The sequence below is a fragment of the Bombina bombina genome, chromosome 3, assembly GCF_027579735.1.
Source record: "Bombina bombina isolate aBomBom1 chromosome 3, aBomBom1.pri, whole genome shotgun sequence".
In the NCBI taxonomy this organism is placed as follows: domain Eukaryota; kingdom Metazoa; phylum Chordata; class Amphibia; order Anura; family Bombinatoridae; genus Bombina; species Bombina bombina.
The window spans coordinates 1,260,519,377-1,260,537,498 of NC_069501.1; the positions used below are offsets into that span (position 1 = coordinate 1,260,519,377).

An 18,122-nucleotide genomic window follows, 5' to 3' on the forward strand; every position below is an offset into this window, starting at 1 on the left:
CAGCCCGATACGTTGGAATTCAACACTCCTAATGTTTGACCGCCTGCTCCAACAAGAAAAAGCTGTTAACGAGTATTTGTATGACCGGGGTGCTAGGACAGCCTCTGGGGATCTGGGGATTTTTTTGCCACGTTACTAGACGCTCATGCGCAATGCCTGTAGGCTCATGCATCCTTTTGAGGAGGTGACAAACCTAGTCAGTCGCACTGAAGGCACCATCAGCGACATCATACCATTTGTTTTCTTCCTGGAGCGTGCCCTGCGAAGAGTGCTGGATCAGGCCGTAGATGAAGAGGAAGGGTTGTGGTCTCCATCACCACCAGAAACAGCCTTATCAGCATCGCTTGCTGGACCAGTGGCAATGCAGGAAGAAGATTGTGAGTAAGAGGAGTCAGAGGAGGAATATGGCTTGAGGAGGAGGAGGAAGACCAAGCACAACAGGCATCCCAGGGTGCTCGTTGTTGTCACCTATCTGGTACCCGTGGTGTTGTACGTGGCTGGGGGGAAGAAGATACCTTCAGTGAGATCAGTGAGGACGAGGAACTGGACATGAGTAGCTCGGCATCCAACCTTGTGCAAATGGGGTCTTTCATGCTGTCATGCCTGTTGAGGGACACTCGTATAAAAAAGCTGAAGGAGAACAAACTGTACTGGGTGTCCACGCTACTAGACCCCCGGTATAAGCATAAAGTGAATGAAATGTTACCAAATTCCCGCAAGTCGGAAAGGATGGAGCAGTTCAAAAATAAATTAAAAAGTATGCTTTACACAGCGTATAAGGGTGATGTCACAGCACAACGGGAATCTAACAGGGGAAGAGATGAAAGTAATACTCCTCCTCCCACAACCACGCCGGCAAAGGACAGGAAGCTTTCCAGACGTGTTGTTGATGGAGGACATGCAGACCTTTTTAACTCCTATGCATCGCCACAGCCCTTCGGGATCCAGCCTCAGAGAACGACTCAACCGACAGGTAGCAGACTACCTTGCATTAACTGCAGATCTCGACACTCTGAGGAGCGATGAACCCCTTGACTACTGGGTGTGCAGGCTTGACCTGTGGCCTGAGCTATCCCAATTTGCAATTGAATTTCTGGCCTGCCCCGCTTCAAGTGTCCTGTCAGAAAGGACCTTCAGTGCAGCAGGAGGTATTGTCACTGAGAAGAGAAGTCGCCTAGGTCAAAAAAGTCTTGATTATCTCACCTTTATTAAAATGAATGAGGGATGGATCCCGAAGGGACTGACATTGGGCGATACATTCGAGTTAAAAAGGCCTGATGAGATGAGCTGCCTTGGGCTAAAAATGGTCCACCCGCTGCTGTATTTTATCTTCGAATGCCGGGTGACTTATCCGCCACCAACTAGGGTTCAAGCCGCAATGTTTTAGGGCACTTTCTAACTGTCAAACAAACATCAATTTTTCTGGCCGCTGCTACAGCAGCGGCTGCAACAATACCTAATTTTTCAGGCATGTGTACATGCCTAATTTTTCTGGCCTCTGGTGCTGCACTGTGGCTTCCAAATTTGAAGTAGGAGGACCGACCAAGCATCTATTTCCATCTCCCGGTTCCCGGCATGCCACAGTCCAGGTGTTAGTCCTCTTGAAACAACTTTTCCATCACTTTTGTGGCCAGAAAGAGTCTCTGTGGGTTTTAAAATTTGCCTGCCTATTGAAGTCAATGGCAGTTCGCCGGGTTCGCCGGTTCGCAAACTTTTGCGGAAGTTCGCGTTCGCTGTTCACGAACGCAAAATTTTAGGTTCGTGACATCACTATCGTGGGATCCCAAGTGATGTTAACATCTTCTAGCACTAGAAGGGGGCCTCTCCTGATCTGGGCTATTTGTGGTAATATTTGTCATAGGAAGGGCTATTATTTCTCATTTGAGGCATATATATTAACTAGCCTGCAGAGTATATTATTCAGTTTGCATACTATAATAAGGAATCTACCTTCTAGGTCACTATCTAAAGATTTTTTTAATATTGTAATTTAGTTTTTTTTATTTTTCATTTATTTTATTTTTTTAAAATAGTAATGTAAGGTTAATTTATAGTTTAAGTTTAGTTTTTTTTTATTTCACAGGTATTTTTTAAATTATTTAAAGGTAGTTATATAGTAAATGTAATTTAAAGTAAGGGGGTGTTAGGTTTAGGGGTTAATAGTTTAATGTAATGTGTTGAGATGTGGGGGTGGAGATTTAGGGGTTAATAGGTTTTGTTTTGTATTTGCGATGTGGAGGGGTCAGCGGTTAATAGGTTTAGGTTTATTATAGTAGTTGCGATGTGGGGACCGGCGATTTAAGGGTTAATAGGTTTATTTAGTGTTGGCGATGTGAGGGGTCAGGGATTTAGGGGTTAATAAGTTTATTATAATATTTGCAATGTGGGAGGGTGGCGGATTAGGGGTTAATAGGTTTATTTAGTAATGACAATGTGGGTGGGCAGCGGATTAGGGGTTAATAGGTTTATTATAGTATTTGTGAGGTGGTTAATAGGTTTATTATAATATTTGCGATGCGGGGGGATGGTGGTTAAGGGGTTAATAGGTAGTTTATGGGTGTTAGTGTACTTTGCAACATTTTTGTAATGAGTTTTTTTAAACATTTTGGTTTTGCAAAATCCATAACTACTGGTTTTTGATCGCGGAATGGATCATGGCAGTATAAGCTATAACGCTAGCGTAATAGTCGGACCGCACAACCTGTAATTCGGTTGACCTTAAAATTCTTCACTCAAAAGCTATTTTTTGAATGCAGAATGGAGAGTTGCATTACAGGCTAAAATGCTTGTAGTATAGCCCTACCGCCGCGACTTGTATTACCGGAGACCAGCCATTCCGCGCACAATGGCCAATTTTTCAGCTGTATAGCCGTGCCACAAAACTTGTAATTCTAAAATAACTTTGATCCATTAAAGCTACTCCATTAGCTGATTTGTTTAATCAGTCACTGTAATCAGGAGTTATTCCAAAAGACTTGAAAATTGACAATGTAGTTCCTCTTCATAACAAGGGTAGTAGAGGAGATTTTACTAACTATAGACCAGTCAGTTTGACCTCAATTGCAGGGAAATTAATGTAAACTCTTTTAAAGGAAATACTTGTGTCTTACTTTTAAACTACTTAGAAGACAAAGGACAGCATGATTTCAATGCTGCAAGATCATGTCTAATCTAATTATTTTCTTTGACTATGTAACTAAATGAATAGACCAGGGAGAAGCCGTAGATGTTGAATATCTAGACTTTAGCAAAGCATTTGACACTGTCCCCTACAACAAACGTATTCACAAAATGTATTGCCTTGGAGTAGATGCTAAGATTAAGTGGGTAGATTGCTGGCTTAAGGATAGAAGGCAGATGGTTTCAATTAATGAAGTACATTCAAATGAGGGGTCAGTTACCAGTGATGTTCCCCAAGGGTTATTTCTTGGGCCTGTTTTTTAAGTGATGTTTGAAGTGGACTTCAGGGGAAGGTTTGCTTGTTTGCTAATGATTCAAAACTTCGTAACATAGGCAGGGTTGATCAAATGAACAGTTACAAAAAAAAACTAGAGGACTGGGCAAATAAATTGGATATGAAATTTTATATTACCAAGAGCAAAATTATATGCATATTGGATCCAAAAACTCACAGGTCAATTATAGTCTCAATGGTATATTACTGACTGTAACTAAAGAGGAACAGGGAATAATTATTTCAGGTGAATTAAAAAGGAGGACTACTAAAATGGTACTCAGTCTAAAATATAAAACGTACAATCTAAGACTGTATGACCTAAATATGTACCGTTTAGAGGAGAGAAGGGAAAGAAGTGAAATGATAGAAACATTCAAATATATGATGGGACTTAATACAGTGGAAGCTGAAAGCATTTTCCACAAAAAACAAATGCCAAAACAAGGTGTCATAATCTTAAATTAGAGTGTAGCAGATTCAGGACAAACATAAAAGGAACCATTTTTTACAGAAAGGGTGTTGGATTCAATTTGAGTGTAAGGGTCTTCATTTAAAAGTTGGGTCAGAGTTATCTTTTTAACTTATGCATAATCTTTGTCATTGAAAAAAGCAGGGGACAAGTCAAGATTATTGATGTCGCAAATTGTTCACCGGCGAATAGTTCCCGGCGAACATAGCTTGTTGACGTTTGAAATGGTGGGTGAACATATGAGATGTTCGATCCACCCCCTATTCATCCTCATTGAGTAAACGCTGACCCTGTATCTCACAGTCTGCAGACACATTCCAGCCAATCAGCAGCAGACCCTCCCTCCCAGACCCTCCCAGCTCCTGGACAGCAGCCATTTTAGATTCATTCGGAAGCTGCATTCTTAGTTAGAGGAGGGACAGTGTAGCTGCTGCTGATTTAATAGGGAAATTGATAGCTAGGCTAGTGTATTTAGTGTCCACTACAGTCCTGAAGGACACATCTGATCTCTGCTGTAAGGACAGCACCCCAAAAAGCCCTTTTTAGGGCTAGAACATAAGTTTTTTCTTCCTGTGTAATCTAATTGCAGTTGCCTGCCTGCCAAGCCACTTGCCCAGTGCCACCACTCATATCTGGTGTAACAGTAGTGTAAATTTAAAAACATCAGTCTGCTAGTGTAATCTAATTGCAGTTGCCTGCCTGCCAGCGTGTGTGCCAGGCTCACAGCGTATACTGTGCCCACTTGCCCAGTGCCACCACTCATATCTGGTGTAACAGTAGTGTAAATTAAAAAAAAAATATTTTTTGACTGTGAGACATCAGTCTGCTTGTGTAATCTAATTGCAGTTGCCTGCCTGCCAGCATGTGTGCCAGGCTCACAGCGTATACTGTGCCCACTTGCCCAGTGCCACCACAACTTTTTTGACTGTGAAACATAAGTCTACTTGTGTAATCTAATTGCAGTTGCCTGCCTGCCAGCGTGTGTGCCAGGCCCACTTGCCCAGTGCCACCACTCATATCTGGTGTAACAGTGGTGTAAATTAAAAAAAAAAAAAAACTTTTTGACTGTGAAACATCAGTCTGCTTGTGTAATCTAATTGCAGTTGCCTGCCTGCCAGTGTGTGTGCCAGGCTCACAGCGCATACTGTGCCCACTTGCCCAGTGCCACCACTCATATCTGGTGTAACAGTAGTGTAAATTTAAAAAAAACAACAACCTTTTTTGACTGTAAAACATCAGTCTGCTTGTGTAATCTAATTGCAGTTGCCTTCCTGCCAGCGTGTGTGCCAGGCTCACAGTGTATACTGTGCCCACTTGGCCAGTGCCACCACTCATATCTTGTTTAATAGTAGTGTAAGTGTACATTTAAAAAAAAAAACAACTATTTGGACTGTGAAACATCAGTCTGCTTTTTTGTGTCAGGCTCACAGCGTATACTGTGCCCACTTGCCAAGTGGCACCATTCATATCTTGGTTAATAGTAGTGTAAGTGTACATTTAAAAAAAAAAAAAAAAAATGGACTATGAAACATCAGTCTGCTTTTTTGTGTCAGACTCACAGCGTATACTGTGCCCACTTGCCCAGTGGCACCACTCATATCTTGTTTAATAGCAGTGTAAGTGTACATTAAAAAAAACAAAACAAAAAAAACTTTTTGGACTGTGAAACATCAGTCTGCTATTTTTGTGTCAGGCTCACAGCTTATACTGTGCCTACTTGCCCAGTGCCACCACTCATATCTTGTTTAATAGTAGTGTAAGTGTAAATTTAAAAAAAAAAAAACTTTTTGGACTGTGAAACATCAGTCTTCTTTTTTGTGTCAGGCTCACAGCGTATATTGTGCCCACTTGCCCAGTGGCACCACTCATATCTTGTTTAATAGTAGTGTAATTGTACATTTAAAAAAAAACAAAAAAACTTTTTTGGTATCCAACCTTGTGCAAATGGGGAGTTTGTGGTTGTGCAAATGGACTGTTTGCGGTTGTTTGCAGTGCGTTAAACAGGGAGTTTGGTCTGTCACTGTGAAGTGGGCGTAACCATTACACTACCCGATCGATACAACATCATACCTGATGTTTAAAAGCACGTTATTCCAAATAATTTAGGAATGTTAGGTGATTTATGCCCTTTATGGATTAAAACCAGACTCTGCATCAACTATGTAATTTTCCATGGGAGTTTTGCCATGGATCCCCCTCCGGCATGCCACAGTCCAGGTGTTAGTACCCTTGAAAAAACTTTTCCATCACTATTGTGGCCAGAAAGAGTCCCTGTGGGTTTTAAAATTCGCCTGCCTATTGAAGTCAATGGCGGTTTGCCTGGTTCGCCCGTTCGTGAACATTTGCGGAAGTTTTCGTTCACCATTTGTGAACGGAAAATTTTAAGTTCGCGACATCACTAGTCAGGATATATAGGTCAACACAGACAAAATGTATTTTCAAGTGTTCAAGGTATTAACATTTAAAATATCCAAAGGTGATTTGGGAATGATTAAAATAGTTTTGACCAATTGCTTTGTGCAAGGTATAGAAAGCTATCACACACTGAAATTATATGCCCAGCAATTTGTTATAAGATGATTATTGCTGGATTTTTAATGAATTGATGTTATTTTGAAACTTAAATATAAAGAATACGCTTCATAATAAAATTCTGTTGTATTTTTTAGTATTCAATGTTGTAGCCAAATGAGTTGACTAATATCCTCAAATAACCCACAGTGCAATATTTACAAATGACTCACTAACCTGTTGTGTTGGAGATCTCTCCCTCTGCACACGGCACACAAAAATAGCAGCAGCTATGAAATCCCTCCTGAGGAGCTTTTATATATCCAGGTACACAGGGTTCATTGCAAACTGATTTAGGCATCTAAGGAAATGATTCAGGAAATTAAAATTAGTCTCTCTTCCTGACATCCCTCATTTACCTGGATTATTCCTAATTACTACAGATTTCATTGTACAAGGCTCATCTGAAGATAAATATCAGTTCAAGTCCCCCAGTGCTAAAACATATCACACTCCTGTGCTTAAGCTGTGTAGTATTTTAACTCATTGTATTTACCTATCAGCTTGTGTTTTTCATTTGAGATACATACACAATTCAAATTTTGGGGCTGAGTTATCAAGCTGCAAAGGCAGTCGCCATGCAGTTTAGCTGCGTTCTAGCATTTGCGGTGACGGAATTCAATCGCCCTGTACTTTTTAATCTGGGGAAATAAAGTATAATAGCTTCACAATAACAGCAAACAAACAGGATTTCTTCAAGTGAGTCAAATTTATTGACGTTTCAGGGAGTGAACCTCCCCTTCTTCAGAACACCAGTGTACAATAACACACAAGTTTAAATAGATCAACTAATACACAGTAACCTCCTACTTCCTGTTCAAAAAAAGCGCCAAAACTACATCACTTCCGGTTTCCCTTAGTGCCACCCGGAAGTAAACCAGTCAAGTTCTTCCGGTATCAAAAATGCAAATACTTCGTGTTTAACTTTATAAACTTTCAATAACATATTGTCATCTCTATTATATACATATTATCATCTCTATCATATACATAAATATGTGTCAATATACTTCAATATCCACACAACCAAGTTCACAATCGACCCTTGTAACCATTACCTCCTTGGTGATCGCTCAATGCTAATCGCGTACTTCTAGAAGTGGAAGTTGCGTCACTTCCGGTTTCGGTTAGTGGTGATGTTCATTCGCCTTAATAGTAGCTTGTTCCTGTCGCCTCCCCGGATCTCTCTGGGAATGTGATCGATCAGGATCAACTTGATTGCAGCTACTGAGTGTTTAGCTGTCAACCAGTGCTGATCTGATGGCAGTTCGATGATTATCCATTCTTTCTCGTATGGTACCTTGGGTCTTACCCACATAGTGAAGGCCACACGGACAGATGATCAAATACACCACAAACATTGTGGTGCAAGTTAATGAATGATTAATCGTGTACACCATTTTATCATGCGTATGATTGAATTCCTTGGTGGCTATAATAGCATTGCATGTTGTACAGTTAGGGCATCAAAAACACCCCCTTCTGGTACTGATCCGGTCCTTCTCTGTGTAACTCTGTACTGGATCCGAAATGACTAGTAGATCCCTCAAATTTTAAAGTTGAAAAATCCTTTCTTCTCCAAGTAGCAGGTATGGAGATGGGGCCAAAAATGGCCCCATCATATGCCAATTTGTTCATAGCAGGTTTTGAGAACCGCTTCCTATGGAGCATTGATGTACCTCAAATATTTTTTATAGGAAGTACATTGATGATATTCTCTTGATTTGGAGAGGCGACACTGATAGTCTTGATGAGTGGTTCCAAGGATTTCACTTTTGCACCCAATTCTTAAAAATTTGGACAGACATTAAGAAATCACTGACACATTCTACTCTCTTACCCAAAACTAAAATTTGTACAGAATGCACGTCCTCTTGTTGGGTATAGACGTAAAACCAATTTGAGGGATCTGCTAGTCATCTTGGATCCAGTACAGAGTTACAGAGAGAAGGACCGGATCAGTACCAGAAGGGGGTGTTTTCAATGCCCTAACTGTACAACATGCAATGCTATTATAGCCACCAAGAAATGCAATCATCTGCATGATAATAAGGTGTACATGATTAATCATTCATTAACTTGCACCACAATGTTTGTGGTATATTTGATCATCTGTCCATGTGGCCTTCACTATGTGGGTAAGACCCAAGGTACCATACGAGAAAGAATGGCTAATCAACGAACTTCCATCAGATCAGCATTAAAGAAAGGAGAATGTGCAGTGACATCAGAGGCTGGTGAGGCAGTGGCTAGGATATGCCTTCATTCTTGTAGATATCCTTTGTTGAAGAAATAGCAATGCACATAGGTGAGCCAATCACATGAGGTATCTATGTGCAGCCACCAATCAGCAGCTACTGAGCATCCCTCATTTACCTGGATTATTCCTAATTACTACAGATTTCATTGTACAAGGCTCATCTGAAGATAAATATCAGTTCAAGTCCCCCAGTGCTAAAACATATCACACTCCTGTGCTTAAGCTGTGTAGTATTTTAACTCATTGTATTTACCTATCAGCTTGTGTTTTTCATTTGAGATACATACACAATTCAAATTTTGGGGCTGAGTTATCAAGCTGCAAAGGCAGTCGCCATGCAGTTTAGCTGCGTTCTAGCATTTGCGGTGACGGAATTTAATCGCCCTGTACTTTTTAATCTGGGGAAATAAACAAGCCATGCTGTTGCAAAATCATGGGTGGAGCTACACAATTTGTGAACGTCTGATTATTTTTCAGGCTGAATAAGCACATTCCAACATTTTTTAAATAGCAGAATGTGTTCTATTTATTCATATATATACCTATTTTTATTTGTTTATATATATAGCCACACTTGGTGTGAATCCGCCCTCCAGAAGCCAACCACCTGAATGTTCTGTGTAAGTATAATAGCTTCACAATAACAGCAAACAAACAGGATTTCTTCAAGTGAGTCAAATTTATTGACGTTTCAGGGAGTGAACCTCCCCTTCTTCAGAACACCAGTGTACAATAACACACAAGTTTAAATAGATCAACTAATACACAGTAACCTCCTACTTCCTGTTCAAAAAAAGCGCCAAAACTACATCACTTCCGGTTTCCCTTAGTGCCACCCGGAAGTAAACCAGTCAAGTTCTTCCGGTATCAAAAATGCAAATACTTCGTGTTTAACTTTATAAACTTTCAATAACATATTGTCATCTCTATTATATACATATTATCATCTCTATCATATACATAAATATGTGTCAATATACTTCAATATCCACACAACCAAGTTCACAATCGACCCTTGTAACCATTACCTCCTTGGTGATCGCTCAATGCTAATCGCGTACTTCTAGAAGCGGAAGTTGCGTCACTTCCGGTTTCGGTTAGTGGTGATGTTCATTCATGATGCTATCTAACAACATTCTCATGTGTTCCTTATTTGAACAGGCAATATAACCATATTAACCATTTTCTCATGAAAAATTGGGATTAGTGCAAAACAAAACAAAAAACATACGGCTAGATTACGAGTCTTGCGTTAGCCTTAAAAAGCAGCATTGAGAGGTCCCAATGCTGCTTTTTAACGCACGCTGGTATTACGAGTCTTGAAATAACAGGCTCACCGCTCACTTTTTTGGCCAGACTCGAAAATACCGCGAATCCACTTACGTCAATTGCGTATCCTATATTTTCAATGGGACTTGCATAGCCCAGGCATTACGAGTCTTCCAAAAAGTGAGCGGTAGACCCTATCCTGTCAAGACTGGTACCGCATTTTAAAGTCAGTAGTTAAGAGTTTTACACTACAACGCTGTAGCATAAAACTCTTAACTAAAGTGCTAAAAAGTACACTAACACCCATAAATTACCTATTAACCCCTAAACCGAGGCCCCCCCACATCGCAAACACTAAAATAAAAAATTTAACCCCTAATCTGCCAAACTGGACATCGCCGCCACTGTAATAAATATATTAACCCCTAAACCGTCCCACTCCCACCTCGCAAACATTAGTTAAACTTTATTAACCCCTAATCTGACATCCCTAACATCGCCGACACCTACCTACATTTATTAACCCCTAATCTGCCGCCCACAACGTCGCCCGCCACTATATTAAAGTTATTAACCCCTAAATCTAAGTCTAACCCTAACACCCCCTAACTTAAATATCATTTAAATAAATCTAAATAAAATAACTACAATTAACTAAATTATTCCTATTTAAAACTAAATACTTACCTATAAAATAAACCCTAAGCTAGCTACAATATAACTAATAGTTACATTGTATCTATCTTAGGGTTTATTTTTATTTTACAGGCAACTTTGTATTTATTTTAACCAGGTAGAATAGTTATTAAATAGTTATTAACTATTTAATAGCTACCTAGTTAAAATAAAGACAAATTTACCTGTAAAATAAAACCTAACAATTACACCTAGCAATACACTATAATTAAATTAATTACCTAAATTAACTACAATTAAATACAATTAAATTAAATTATCTAAAGTATGAAAAACAAACAAACAAACACTAAATTACAGAAAATAATAAAATAATTACAAGTTTTTTAAACTAATTATACCTAATCTAATCCCCCTAATAAAATAAAAAGCCCCCCAAATAATAAAAAGCCCTACCCTATACTAAATTACAAATAGCCCTTAAAAGGGCCTTTTGCGGGTCATTGCCCCAAAGTAATCAGTTCTTTTAACTGTAAAAAAATAAAATACCCCCCCAACATTAAAACCCACCACCCACACACCCAACCCTACTCTAAAACCCACACAATCCCCCCTTAATAAAACCTAACACTAACCCCTTGAAGATCACCCTGCCTTGAAAAGTCTTCACCCAACCGGGCCGAAGTCCTCAACGAAGAATGAAGGTTCCTTTAAATGACAAATTGAGCTCACATTCTATTGGCTGTTTCAATCAGCCAATAGGATTGAACTTCAATCCTATTGGCTGATTGCATCAGCCAATAGGATTTTTTTCTACCTTAATTCCGATTGGCTGATTTCTATCAGCCAATCAGAATTGAAGGGACGACATCTTGGAATACATCATTTAAAGGAACCTTCATTCAGTCGTCGGATGAAGAAAGAAGAGGATGCTCCATGTCGGATGTCTTGAAGATGGACCCGCTCCGTGCTGGATGGATGAAGATCGAAGATGCCGTCTGTAGGACCTCTTCTTCCCGGCTTGAACAAAGACTTCTGCCTGTCTGTAGGACCACTTCGCCCGTCTTCGTTAAGGACTTCGGCCCGGTTGGGTGAAGACTTCTCAAGGTAGGGTGATCTTCATGGGGTTAGTATTAGGTTTTATTAAGGGGGGATTGGGTGGGTTTTAGAGTAGGGTTGGGTGTGTGGGTGGTGGGTTTTAATGTTGGGGGTATTGTACTTTTTTTTACAGATAAAAGACCTGATTACTTTGGGGCAATGCCCCATACAAGGCCCTTTTAAGGGATATTTGTAATTGGCTTTTTATTATTTTGAAGGGCTTTTTTATTATATTAGGGAGATTAGATTAGGTATAATTAGTTTAAAAAACTTGTAATTATTTTATTATTTTCTGTAATTTAGTGGGGGGGGTTTCGTACTTTAGATAATTTTATTTAATTGTATTTAATTGTAGTTAATTTAGGGAATTAATTTAATTATAGTGTAGCGTTAGGTGTAATTGTAATTTAGGTTAGGTTTTATTTTACAGGTAAATTTGTCTTTATTTTAACTAGGCAGTTATTAAATAGTTAATAACTATTTAATAACTATTGTACCTAGTTAAAATAAATACAAAGTTGCCTGTAAAATAAAAATAAACCCTAAGCTAGATACAATGTAATTATTAGTTATATTGTAGCTAGCTTAGGGTTTATTTTACAGGTAAGTATTTACTTTTAAATAGGAATAATTTAGTTAATTGTAGTAATTTTATTTAGAATTATTTAAATTATATTTAAGTTAGGGGGGTTAGGGTTAGACAGGTTTAGGGGTTAATAACTTTAATATAGTGGCAGCGACGTTGGGGGCGGCAGATTAGGGGTTAATAAGTGTAGGTAGGTGGCGGCGACATTGGGGGCAGCAGATTAGGGGTTAATAAGTGTAATATTATATGTAATATTATATGTGTTTAGACTCTGGGTTTATGTTAGGGTGTTAGGTGTAGACATAAATGTATTTCCCCATAGGAATCAATGGGACTGCGTTAGAAGCTGAACGCTGCTTTTTTGCGGCTAACGCCTGGTTTGTAAAAAACAATAATACCAGCATTGTCTGTAGGTGAGCGGTGAGCATAAACTGCTCGTTAGCACCGCACACCATTACCGGAAAAACTCGTAATCTAGGCAATAGTGAATCACACTACACTACTAAAACAGAAAACAGGCTAAAATTAAAACGTGTAAGGAAGACATGTGACAGCTTGTGCCTGATAATAATGAATACCAGGTTCATTACCAGCGTGACCATAACCTAGCATGCTGCACTTTTTACCTAGCTGTACACACAAAACTTAAATGCATTCACATACAGCCTGCCATGGCAAATTAAAGGTCCATTAACTCTATGATGACTGCTAGTGTGAAACAACCTATGGTCTCCGCATGTGTCCAATGTGTAACAACACCAACATGCAGGTCTAGGGGAGAAAGACAGAGGGAGGTGGCATGAACCAATGCATGATCCACGACATCCCAGCAGTATTCACTTTTGCACACAAGGGCAGACATCCCACCAATAGGTGGGAGGCTGCCCCCTGAGGGCCCCTTCCACAACCTACCGGTGTCATGTCACCCAAAATACATACACAACCCAACATGTCTCACCACCCAAAGTCATCTTAGGTCAGAGCACCATAGTCCGGTGGAGAATTCAATCCCTTTGGGTGTACAGTCCCTAATCTGAACATCCATTGTGCTTCTCGCCTTAATAGTAGCTTGTTCCTGTCGCCTCCCCGGATCTCTCTGGGAATGTGATCGATCAGGATCAACTTGATTGCAGCTACTGAGTGTTTAGCTGTCAACCAGTGCTGATCTGATGGCAGTTCAATGATTATCCATTCTTTCTCGTATGGTACCTTGGGTCTTACCCACATAGTGAAGGCCACACGGACAGATGATCAAATACACCACAAACATTGTGGTGCAAGTTAATGAATGATTAATCGTGTACACCATTTTATCATGCGTATGATTGAATTCCTTGGTGGCTATAATAGCATTGCATGTTGTACAGTTAGGGCATCAAAAACACCCCCTTCTGGTACTGATCCGGTCCTTCTCTGTGTAACTCTGTACTGGATCCGAAATGACTAGTAGATCCCTCAAATTTTAAAGTTGAAAAATCCTTTCTTCTCCAAGTAGCAGGTATGGAGATGGGGCCAAAAATGGCCCCATCATATGCCAATTTGTTCATAGCAGGTTTTGAGAACCGCTTCCTATGGAGCATTGATGTACCTCAAATATTTTTTTATAGGAAGTACATTGATGATATTCTCTTGATTTGGAGAGGCGACACTGATAGTCTTGATGAGTGGTTCCAAGGATTTCACTTTTGCACCCAATTCTTAAAAATTTGGACAGACATTAAGAAATCACTGACACATTCTACTCTCTTACCCAAAACTAAAATTTGTACAGAATGCACGTCCTCTTGTTGGGTATAGACGTAAAACCAATTTGAGGGATCTGCTAGTCATCTTGGATCCAGTACAGAGTTACAGAGAGAAGGACCGGATCAGTACCAGAAGGGGGTGTTTTCAATGCCCTAACTGTACAACATGCAATGCTATTATAGCCACCAAGAAATGCAATCATCTGCATGATAATAAGGTGTACATGATTAATCATTCATTAACTTGCACCACAATGTTTGTGGTATATTTGATCATCTGTCCATGTGGCCTTCACTATGTGGGTAAGACCCAAGGTACCATACGAGAAAGAATGGCTAATCAACGAACTTCCATCAGATCAGCATTAAAGAAAGGAGAATGTGCAGTGACATCAGAGGCTGGTGAGGCAGTGGCTAGGATATGCCTTCATTCTTGTAGATATCCTTTGTTGAAGAAATAGCAATGCACATAGGTGAGCCAATCACATGAGGTATCTATGTGCAGCCACCAATCAGCAGCTACTGAGCATATTTAGATATGATTTTCAACAAAGGATATCAAAAGAATGAAGAAAATTAGATATTAGATGTAAATTGGAAAGTTATTTGAAATTGCATATGGGTTTCATATGGGTTTCATGTCCCTTTAAATGGTATCTTGGAAAACTGGTCAAATTAGTAAACATCTGATTTTAGTCTAAAAGGATTGTAACAGAAACTCTTGCCAGATAACACAATGCTTGCTCTGATTATGAGATCTAGAAATCCATGCCCATTAAAATATGTTTGAAACATACTTTTTACTTTAATGCTGCAAATTATGCTTATAGATTCTTTCATTATTAAGTAAATATAAAAATGTATTAATTCAGTGGCGGCTGGTGAAAATTAAAGATGGTGGGGCGCTTGACCCCACCCCTTTAAATAAAGCCACACCATCAGATGGCACTACCAATTCAGTAATTAAATAAATAAAAGGTAGACAGAAACACAGAAAAGCAGTCGGGGGGAGAGGGAGAGAGAGAGATGGGGGGAGAGAGACACAGAGGGTTAGAGAGAAAGAGAGAGACACAATCACACACAGAGGGTTAGAGAGAGAGAAAGAGAGAGAGAGACACAATCACACACAGAGGGTTAGAGAGAGAGAGAAAGAGAGACACAATCACACACAGAGGGTAAGAGAGAGAGAAAGAGAGAGAGACACAATCACACACAGAGGGTTAGAGAGCAATAAATAAAGAGAGAGAGAGACACAATCACACAGAGAGGGTTAGAGAGAGAGAGAAAGAGAGAGACACAATAACATACAGAGGATTAGAGAAAGAGAGACACAATCACACACAGAGGGTTAGAGAGAGAGAAAGAGAGACACAATCACACACAGAGGGTTAGAGAGAGAGAAATAGAGAGAGACACAATCACACACAGAGGGTTAGAGAGAGAAAGAGAGAGAGAGACACAATCATACACAGAGGGTTAGAGAGAGAAAGAGAGACACAATCATACACAGAGGGTTAGAGAGAGAGAGAGAAAGATAGAGGGACAATCACACACAGAGGGTTAGAGAGAGAAAGAGAGAGAGACACAATCATACACAGAGGGTTAGAGAGAGAGAGAAACACAATCAAACACAGAAGGTGAGAGAGAGAGAGAGAGAGAGAGAGAGAGAGAGAGAGACAATCACACACAGAGGGTTAGAGAGAGAGAGAGAGAGAGAGAGAGAGAGAGAGAGAAAGAGACACAATCACACACAGAGGGTTAGAGAGAGAAAGAGAGAGAGACACTCAATCACACACAGAGGGTTAGAGAGAGAGAGAAAGAGAGAGACATATAATCACACACAGAGGGTTAGAGAGAGAGAGAAAGAGAGAGAGACACAATCACACACAGAGGGTTAGAGAGAGAGAGAGAGAGACACAATCACACACAGAGGGTTAGAGAAAGAGAGAGAGAGACACAATCACACACAGAGGGTGAGAGAGAGAGAGAAATACAGGGGGTTAGAGAGAGAGAATGAGAGAGACACAATCACACACAGAGGGTTAGAGAGAGAGAGAGAAAGAGTGAGAGAGACATAATCACACACAGAGGGTTAGAGAAAGAGAAATACACAATCACACACAGATGGTTAGAGAAAGAGAGAGACACAATCACAGAGGGTTAGAGAGAGAGAAAAAGAGAGAGAGATACACAATCACACACAGAGGTTTAGAGAGAGAGAGAGAGAAAGAGAGAGAGAGAGACACAATCACACACAGAGGTTTAGAGAGAGAGAGAGAGAAAGAGAGAGAGAGAGACACAATCACACACAGAGTGTTAGAGAGATAGAGAGAGAGACAATCACACACAGCGGGTTAGAGAGAGAGAGAAAGAAAGAGAGAGAGACACAATCACACACAGAGGGTTAGAGAGAGAGAGACACAATCACTCACAGAGTGTTAGAGAGAAAGAGAGAGAGACACAATCACACACAGAGGGTTAGAGAGAGAGAGAAAGAGAGAGAGACACACAATCACACACACAGGGTTAGAGAGAGAGAGAGAGAGAGAGAGAGAGAGAGAGAGAGAGAGAGAGAGAGAAAGAGAGAGAGACACAATCACACACATAGGGTTAGAGAGAGAGAGAGAGATACACAGTCACACAGAGGGTTAGAGAAAGAGAGAGACACAATCACACACAGAGGGTTAGAGGAAGAGAGAAAGAGAGAGAGAGAGACACAATCACACACAGAGGGTTAGAGAGAGAGAGAGAGAGAGAGAGAGAGAGAATCACTCACAGAGGGTTAGAGAGAGAGAGAGAAAGAGAGAGAGAGAAACAATCACACACAGAGGGTTAGAGAGAGAGACACACACAATCACACACAGAGGGTTAGAGAGAGAGAAAGAGAGAGAGACACAATCACACACAGAGTGTTAAAGAGAGAGAGCCACAATCACACACAGAGGGATAGAGAGAGAGAGAAAGAGAGAGAGACACAATCACACACAGAGGGTTAGAGAGAGAGAGAAAGAGATAGATAAACACAATCACATACAGAGGGTTAGAGAAAGAGAGAGAGACACAATCACACACAGAGGGTTAGAGAAAGAGAGAGAGAGAGAGAGAGAATCACACACAGGGGGTTAGAGAGAGAGAATGAGAGAGACGCAATCACACACAGAGGGTTAGAGAGAGAGAAAGAGTGAGAGAGACATAATCACACGCAGAGGGTTAGAGAAAGAGAGATACACAATCACACACAGAGGGTTAGAGAAAGAGAGAGAGACACAATCACACACAGAGGGTTAGAGAGAGAGAGATAAACAAACACACACAGAGGTTTAGAGAGAGAAAGAGAGAGAGAGAGAGAGAGAGAGAGAGAGAGAGAGAGAGATTTTCACACACAGAGGATTAGAGAGAGAGAAAGAGAGAGAGACACAATCACACACAGAGGGTTAGAAAGAGAGAGAGAAAGAGAGAGAGACACAATCACACACAGAGGGTTAGAGAGAGAAAGAGAAAGAGACACACAATCACACACAGAGGGTTAGAGAGAGAGAGAGAAACAATCACACACAGAGGGTTAGAGAGAGAGAGAAAGAGAGAGAGAGAGAGACAATCACACACAGAGGGTTAGAGAGAGAGAGAGAAAGAGAGAGAGACACACACTCACACACAGAGGGTTAGAGAGAGAGACACACACTCACACACAGAGGGTTAGAGAGAGAGAGAGAGGAAGAGAGAGAGAGAGAGAGAGAGAGAGACAATCACACACAGAGTGTTAGAGAGAGAGAGAGAGACACAATCACACACAGAGGGTTAGAGAGAGAGATAGAAAGAGAGAGAGAGACACAATCACACACAGAGGGTTAGAGAGAGAGAGAAAGAGAGAGAGAGACACAATCACTCACAGAGGGTTAGAGAGAAAGAGAGAGAGAGACACAATCACACACAGAGGGTTAGAGAGAGAGAGAGAGAGAGAGAGAGACACAATCACACACACAGGGTTAGAGAGAGAGAGAAAGAGAGAGAGACACAATCACACACAGAGG

The 18,122-nt window shown here is 40.4% G+C and overlaps 1 protein-coding gene across 1 annotated transcript in view; it reads right to left on the reverse strand.

Moving 5' to 3' along the window:
- LOC128652712 (vomeronasal type-2 receptor 26-like) overlaps positions 1-18,122 on the reverse strand; it is a 376,906-nt gene that overhangs the window by 54,218 nt on the left and 304,566 nt on the right. The window contains exon 4 of the mRNA XM_053705644.1: positions 6,675-6,798. Coding sequence (XP_053561619.1) covers positions 6,675-6,798 — 124 coding nt within the window. The remainder of the gene's footprint in view (positions 1-6,674; positions 6,799-18,122) is intronic.